At 49.5% G+C, this 8,551-nt stretch overlaps 1 protein-coding gene across 5 annotated transcripts in view; it reads right to left on the bottom strand.

The window, feature by feature from the left end:
• Window positions 1-5,754: 5,754 nt before the first annotated feature.
• PBX3 (PBX homeobox 3) overlaps window positions 5,755-8,551 on the bottom strand; it is a 236,069-nt gene continuing 233,272 nt past the window's right edge. For 3 of the 5 annotated variants that reach the window (XM_055541161.1, XM_055541162.1, XM_055541160.1), the window contains one exon: window positions 5,755-7,297. In XM_055541161.1, the coding sequence (XP_055397136.1) occupies window positions 7,205-7,297 (93 nt within the window). In that variant the 3' untranslated portion in view covers window positions 5,755-7,204. The remainder of the gene's footprint in view (window positions 7,298-8,551) is intronic. The other 2 variants (XR_008700586.1, XR_008700587.1) reach the window with 2 other exon arrangements.

Raw genomic sequence — 8,551 nt, 5'->3', positions numbered from 1 at the left:
ACCAGGAAGGTGGGAACACATTCTCCCCATTTCACAGAGGAGGAAACTGAGGTCACACAGAGAGAGTGGAGACACACCCAAGGTCACACAAAGCTAGAAAGTGGCTGAACTCGGCCTGACTCTTCACACCATCTCATGCTGATTGGAAAGCAATGAGCCTGCCTGGTGGCAGAAGAACTGGGTTTTGTTAATAGCGAGTGAAATGGGACACAAGCTGGAGTTTGGGTGCAAATGATCAGCACAAGGCAAGCTGTGGGCTAACAGACAGTAAGAGCAGCCGGCCTCAGCCCCTGCAACACGCAGGACCCTGCACTGGTACCAACTTGCTTAATCCTCCCCACGATGCTGGGAGGCAAGTGCTTGACAGCAAAGGAAACAGGCACAGAGAGGTTATAGAACTTGCACAAGGACACAGAGCAGATGCGAAGCAGGGCCGGGATCCCCCCACGGGGGTCTCACCCAGAGCCCCCATTCATTAACGCTAAGTCACGGTGCTTTCCTCTCCACAGGGCCACACAGAACCCTGGGCATCTGTTGTCGTCTCTGTGGTGAGGCCAGTACCTGCTTGGCTGGGTGGTGACTCCCGGCAATGCACTTAATGGGGCCCAGCTGGAACGAGGCTCTGTGAACACCGGCGGAGCCTGGAACAGCTGAGTGACCAAGACCGTGGGGAGGTGGGCTCATTGTGCACGGGGCGGGGCCCCGAGGCCCAGCGGGGACATGTTATTCCTCGGCCTGAAGCGCCTGTGGACATGGCCGCCTCCTGAGGGGCTCCCTGGGGTCCCAGGCACCTGGGGAGAAGAGCCGATGGCTCTGTGTTGAGGGGAAAGGCCAGTACCCATCCCCTTCTCTCTCTGTTCCCACCTCCGAGTCTGTCCAGCATGACAAGAAAGAGACACTATGAGACAACCAGACACAAACAGTGGAAAATGTGGGTTTTCGCAAAGTCTCATAGAGCCCGCCTGTCAATGCAGGAGATATAAGAGATACACGTTCGATACCTGGGTTGGGAAGATCCCCTGGAGGAGGGCATGGCAACCCACTCCAGTATTCTTGCCTGGAGAGTCCCATGGACAGAGGAGCCTGGAAGGCTACAGTCCATGGGGTCGCATAGAGTTGGACACGACTGAGCAACTTAGCATACACATATCCCATCAGACTCATATTCCATCTCTGTGTGTATCTGGCCAAGTAGCTTCAGTTTTCCCATCTGTAAAATGGAGCGAATGCTAGAACCTTCCTCCCGAGGCCACTGTATTTGGAGAGAGCTGGGATGGAGGAACAAGCATCCACATTGGCACCCATGACCTTTCTGCTCACCGTGCCCCACCCCCCGCCCGGCCTGTGCCCAGGCCTTTCTCCTTGCCTGGTTCATCCCCTCTGGCCTCTACTCCCCACCTCCTCCCACCCCTGGCTCATTCCTGGTCTTCCTGAACCTCCTCCTGTAGGTTTCTGCTTGGATGTCCTGGAAGGGTAATAAAGCAGTACCCGAGGGAAAAAGAAGGGCCTGGCTCCGTGGGAGAACACGGTTGCCTGGCCCCAGCCCCAAAGGACAGGTGTTCACCAGGGAGATGGGTACAGAAGCACAGGTCCAAGAAGAGAGAGTGAGGAGGCTCAGGGAGGTTCAGTCCCTCACCCGAGGTCACACAGCCGGGAGGAGGCAGAGCCAAGATTCAAGCCTGCACCTGGGGGACTTCCCTGGCGGCCCAGGGGTTAAGAGTCTGCCTGCCAATGCAGCGAACACGGGTTCCATCCCTGGTCAGGGAAGATCCCACAGACCGTGGGCCAGCTAAGCCCGTGCACCGCAACGACTGAGCCTACCACAGCTACTGAGTCCATGTGACGCAACTACTGAGCCCACACACCCTAGAGCCTGTGCTCTGCAGAGAAGCCTCTGCAATGAGAAGCCCCTGCAATGAAGGGTAGCCGCCACTCACAAGCAGAGAAAGCCTGTGCGCAGCAAGGACGGCCCAGTGCAGTCAAAAATAACTAAATAAAATGGTCCATCTTTAAACAAACAACAAAAACCAAATCCGTGCCTGGGGGTGGGATCTGCTCCCACACAGAGGAGGGGCCATGTGGGCAGTGGGCTGAGGGCCCAGGAGCCAGGGCTAAGCTGCACACAGCCTGAACAGGCCCCCACGGGGCACAGGTCCTTGTGTGCGGCATCACGACACACACCACGACAGATACCATCCCCGCTCTGTTTTCCTCCTTTAGCCCCCAGGACCGCCCAAGCAGACGGTCTTCCTTGTCCCTCATCCCGCACTGTCTGTGACACACCTCCCGTCCGCCCCACAGGACGCTGTCCTCAGGAGGGCCCAGGCGACGAGACAAAGTGGGCAGGGCTGCGAGCTCTAAGGAATTTGGGGTGGGGAATGGTTCCTCTGGTCACGTCGCCCAGCAAGGGACCTTCCTTTTCTCCCCTGCTAGCTCACAGGGGCCTCTCTATGTCCCACTCCAAGTGGTGGCTCACAGCGTCGCAGGGGGCCTCTGCGGGGCATTCACCAGCTCTGTGGGAACACTTGGACAGGTGATATCACCGCTTTGAGCTTCAAATCTCCCATCTGAAGATGGGCGGCTAGCACCCACAGCATAGGACTCCATGGGAGATGCTAAGTAATGTACAGAGTTTACCTGGCGGAGATGCTGGTGAACTGGAGCTGTCAGCCCGGGCGGGGAAGGTCCCTTTCCCTCAGCACCAATGTGTATCTTACACCCCAAACACCTCCCCATCTGGGAGACTTAGCCCCTTGCCACCTCCTCTACTCAGTAAGGTGCTGGAGGGAGCTCTCCAACCCCGTCCTGCCCTCCCTGGCTTCTGGCTGGGACTGGCACCAGACCGATGCCCAGTCAGCACTGCAGAGAAGTTCTAACCCAGTTGGCAAGCCCACCTGGTCTGCTGTCCTTAGAGGCTTCCACACCACCCACGCACCTCCTGTCCAGTGGAGCTCCTCAGACACGAGCTCCAGAAATTCCTGAAAGTGTAATGGAGCAGGATCCTACGCGGTCTTGACAGACCCCCTCGCTGTAGCCTCTGCTGTAGCTTCTCTCCAAAGGCCCTGGCCTGAGGCACACTTCCTGAACTGTTTTGCAGACACTAAAACCACCACCAAATGGAAGAAATTAACTACCTGATGATCACCAGCATGTAGCCCATAGCCCTCAGACCTACTGGCGCCTAAGGATTGATAACCTTAACCCCTGTGACAATGCCCTGTTACCATCAGCCAGAGAATTGTGTGGGAGTTGATCTCTCACCCTGGGATGCCCCTCCCTCACCTGGCCTTTAAAAATGCTTTGCTGAAACCCATCAGGGAGTTCAGGCTTTTTGAGTACTTGCTGTCCTGAGCTCCTTGCTTGGCGCCCTGCAATAAACGCTGTCCTTTCCTTTCCCCACAACCCGGAGTCAGTCGATTGGCTTTACTGTGTGTCGGCAAGTGGACGCAAGTACACAGTGTCAGTAACAAAAGCACACGTTGTGTCATAGAAGCCCCCATGTACCCTTGTGCATGTGGCTGGATGCATGGACAGGCCCCCTAATCTGCAATGGGGTGTTTCCGGTGGTTTCCTGCTGCTGTGTTCTTTGAACTTGTGAGTGGGTTGTGGGGTCCTCACTTCTCCTGTCTTGGGGTTCAGACACCTACCAGTCTCTCCAGCACCCTGTCTGCTTTCTGAAGAAGGGCTAGGTCCAGGATCTTGGCCCCTTGAGGGTAGGGGCCTGATTTCACTGTGCTCTGGATTGAGAGCCTAACCCATTTCTTACCCCAGAAAAAGTACCTGGTGAAATCTATCAGATCAATACATTTCACCCACTCTGGAGGGAGACCTAAGAGCCTTGGGGCCCAAGTCTTGCCCCCGTTCCCTTATCTATGAAGCCAGGGTGCTTCTGGCCTCCGCTAGAGGGGTACTGAAGAGCAGAGAGGGAGTTATGTACAAGTGCCTCCGAAACTAGCTTCTGGGAAAGCAACTGCTGTTTTCACTTAGGCCTCCCCAGAATACAGACTCATATCCTTCCCTCCTTAAGTGTTGGCAGTCATCATTTCTCACTAGGCTGGCCCAAGAGGAGACCTGGGGTGGTTCTCAGGAAATGTGTGTTTCTAGACTCTAAAGAAGATGTATTTGTGTGTGCGTGTGTGTCTGGTTTCCACAGGATATTTTTGCAAAACCACACAGCGTAGCGATGGTTTTATGTACAAAGATAAGAAAGGCTGACCCATAAGCTAATTGAATCATGCAAATAACTGCTTAGCCAGGGGAGAGATTCCTACAGGCAGGCGAGAGCCTGCTCAAGGGAGGACAGCTTTGAGGGCAGTTTATTTTATAAAGTTTACTCTCACAGTGTAACTGCCTCAAGATTAATGCGAACGGTGGCCCTAGCCCTTGTTTTGCCTGGCTTGACCAACTGAAATAGTAAAACAGTTGTATTTATCAGAGACAATTTGCTGCAACTGATTAACATTAATCTGATTTCCTGTGAGTCGATTTCCTCAAGATATAGTAAACAGGCCAATTACCTGCTATCGACTTCTTTTACTACAAAGCTTTAGATATTAGCGACAGATGAACATGTAAATACATGCAGTTTCTGACTATGTGAACAAAACAATGTTTAATCCGGCTGAAGGATTTCTAGTTGGTCTTACATCTTATCAGTTTAGTTTTCAAAGGTATGCTAAGACAGGTTGTGGTTTTTTTTCTGAAGCTCACTCTTTTTGGACAAACTTTCGTCTGTTCTAAACTGGTATCTCACCAAAGTTATGAAAGCAAAGAAGTGAATGTGACAAGACTGATTATTTATTTTAAAATTACCAAACAAGGGACTTCCTGGTGATCTAGTGATTAAGAATTCACGTTGCAATGCAGGGGACGCAGGTTTGATTCCCAGTCAGGGAACTAAGTGGAGAAGGAAATGGCAACCCACCCCAGTATTCTTGCCTGGAGAATCTCCTGGACAGAGGAGCCTTGGTGAGCTGCTATTCATGGGGTCAGAGTCGGACATGACTGAAGCAACTTAGCATGCAGGCATGCATTGGAGAAGGAAATGGCAACCCATTCCAGTATTCTTGCATGGGGAATCCCAGGGACAGAGGAGCCTGGTGGGCCGTCTATGCGGTTGCAGAGTTGGACATGACTGAAGTGACTTAGCAGCAGCAGCAGCAGCAGCAGGGAACTAAGCTCCTATATGCCATGGAGCAACTGAGCTAATGCATCACAATTTGAGAGTCCTTGTGCAACAAAAAAAAAAAAAGAAAGAAAGAAATTTACAATGTGCCCCAAGACCCCATGAAGCCAAATAAATAAAAATAAATATTAAAAACAATTACCAAACAGGTCTTTGCATCCAGCAGGTAGGTGCCAGATGCATCATTAGGTCAGGAAAGAGCGAGCTACAAGAATACACACAGACCTGGGTTCCAAGCACAGCCCTTGTTGGCCTAGGCCTTTGACTTGGTGGGATCTGCTTAACTTTTATGAACTACAGTTTCCTCATCTGTGAAACGAGGATGGTATTTTCCTCGTGGTATTCTTAGAGCATAAATATCAAGCGAGGACACCTCACAGTGGTCTGGCAGCCGACCTAGAGCCTGCAGAGTGTGGTTAGCCACTCCAGCCCCATCTGGATTCACCTCGAGTCCCTCTCTCTGACAGGTTACGCATTTACATGCTCAGGTCGGCTTCTAGATGGGTTTTCTCCTCTGCCTGCACAGACTGACTCACGTGGTGGGGTAAGAAACTTGCATCAACATTTAATCATGAAAGCAAAAAGTTTATTCATGTTTGAAACTACATATAACTACCACGAGGAAGACTTTTTCAATCCAGGGCGTAATCCAGTTAGAAAGGAACACGAAACGTTTTTAATACATTAGAATCACCGCCACAAATTATTTTCATGACTCAATCAGTTTCAGAATCGCATACAATACAAAAAGAGAGAAAGGAGAGGGGGCCCTATTACACAGGGTGAAATATACAGTACTGAATACTGAAATCTGAATGCATCACAATTAGTCATCGCTTTTTTTTTTCTTTTTCTTTTTTGCATGGATTAGTAACAAGATGAAGAACATTCAAAATGCTTCTCAGTATTTACAACAGTTTTACTGATCCTGTGTTAATTTAAGACCCAATGTTTCCACTCTCAGTTTTTTAAAAGTTGCGAATGCAACCCTGATTTTTCTTTTAAAAGATTACAATGTACATTACATTTTATGAAGAGAAACAAAGAGTTAATTACAAGATGCAAAAAGATAAGAAAGAGACAAACTACAGCGTGAGTATTGTTCAGAGGTAGTAAGTGAGCACTCTAAGCTACAGAACATGTTGAAATTCTATTGGTTCGTATGAGTTCGCATGAGGTAATAAAGCTGTGTTTTGATTGGTGAGATGTATAAATACTCTTTTGCTACACTATATACAACACTCCAGAGAGCAGGGCCTTTGTGTGGATGCCCGAGGACGTAGCAAACCTTGACAAGTCTGTGCAGCACCCAGCGCACACCGTAAAACCCCCCGACGGATCTCGTGGTCACCTGTATCAGCAGCAAGGATCTTCATCTCTCAAAACAATCTGGATCCATAATGTCATTACCGAGCAGACTCTGGGCACTGGTGCTTTCAGAGAGAGAAAAGATGCTACCGGTCTCTGATCTAATTATAACATAAGAAATCGAAACACAAGTGTGACGAGGAAGATTCTTAAACACAACCATCATTAACAGTTAGCCAAACAGCTCCTTTATTCCAACTCCATTAGTGATATGAAAGAAGGACAATCCAAGTCTGTGATGGAAATATGCAAGAAGTTCAATTTAGGTGAGGTGAGTCTTTGTATCTGCTTTAACGATTGAGGTTTAGCATATATGGTACTTTTTTACCCTTAAGGCCAAGTAATTGGCAAGTGAGAAACCATTCATGTAAAATATTGATAATAAATTATGATAAAATAGCTACAGGACTGTCAACAATGTTAAACCTTGGCCTAATTGGATAAAGTGCTTTTTTAACATTGTGTGTTTTTTAAGTATAAATACAAATGATTATGATTCCTTAAAAAACAGATTTACCAAGTTCTCTAATAAGACAAGGTTTTACAGTAAAGCTGTAGATGGTGGGCTACAAAAAGCGCTTTCCTTTTCCTCCTATTGCTCTGAATGCACGGATCAAGGCATGTCAGCTCAGGGAAAAGTGTTGCCGGAGATTAGTTAGAGGTATCGGAGTGCACACTTCCTGGGCCTTCAGTAGGAGAAGTCACAGAAGATGGAGTTGTTGCGTCCTGCCAGCCTCCATTAGCCTGAAAGGGAAGCACAGTTCATCGGTGCACGTCTCCATATTAATTCTACTCCCCGACTGAAAATACCCTGATGACAACATGAGAGCAAAGATGCATTAGCAAAATGTATTTTCTAAACCCACTTTGGCAGGAGTTTGAAGCATGTGTTAAAGTGGGATTAAATGCATGTAAAACAAATCCATCCTACCAAGTAAAGACTTGGCAATAAGTCAGCACGCTGAAGGAGGGCTTCAGCTGGTCTGGAGCTGGCACCTCACTCGGTCTTTGATTTGCTGGTAAAAATCAAGTGACTCAAAAAAAAAAAAATCTTGTAAGAAAGGAGCAGTGGAGAAGCTCAATGCAATGCTTTGGCAAGACCTTGAGCTCCACAAAGTAGAAACCTCAACCCAGCTTAATCCTCGTTTCCATAGAGAAGAAGTCCCCCCGACCTTTTTCTATACATGCCTGACAGCCAGCTCCTATAACCCTTGGAAAATGAAGGCCAGAAATTCCTTCCAAATAGGATTGTGTAGAATGAAAATGCATGAACTGTGGAGGCACACACACTATTCAAATCCGGATTCCAATTATCTGTAAGTGGGGCTCCTGCTCGGGCTGTTGCTAGCACTCCTCACAGGCTGCCGGCCCTTCCTGCCTCAGACCTGCACTGGCAGTAACAGTGCTCAGAAACAAATTTGCCTTATGTCTCGGCCTATAGAGGCAATTGCTGAAATCAATGTCTGATCAGATTTCTGCTGTGGCAGACAGCTTGTCGCTACATATTTTTATGTCAGTCAAGAAGAGGGAGGTGCTGGACTGGTGAGCTGGGGAACACTGAGTGGAAGTGACGGGGCGGGCCTTTCTGGAGAGACGGTGAGGGGAGCTGGCTGACACCCAGAGCCTGCGGCACAGCCCGGCCTCCTGCTGCACGGCCCCGAGACCCGGAGCCCCCGTACCAGTGAGGGTGCGGGGCGGGGGGGCCTCCTCCTGCCTCCCTCACATCCACCTGCCTCGCTCATATCCACCTGCAACTTGTTTCTTGAGTCCACCCAAAACGTCTTCTTTCTAGGCCTGTGCCGCTAGGCTGACTAAGAACTCTGTCTAGATTCCTCACCCAGCCCTGGGCTGGGAATTTCTCCTTCGCCCCACATGTTGTTCATAGGGAGCCTCTAAGTCTTCAGGTTAAATGCAGGGTCCTGCATGTAAAGCACCTTTCCTCCCCGTAGGTCCACAGAGAAATGGCGAGGAGAGGGTAAAGAGAAGAACCAAACTACC

This window comes from Bubalus kerabau, chromosome 11, assembly GCF_029407905.1.
Source record: "Bubalus kerabau isolate K-KA32 ecotype Philippines breed swamp buffalo chromosome 11, PCC_UOA_SB_1v2, whole genome shotgun sequence".
In the NCBI taxonomy this organism is placed as follows: Eukaryota; Metazoa; Chordata; class Mammalia; order Artiodactyla; family Bovidae; genus Bubalus; species Bubalus kerabau.
This window is presented reverse-complemented; position numbering and strand designations above follow the sequence as displayed.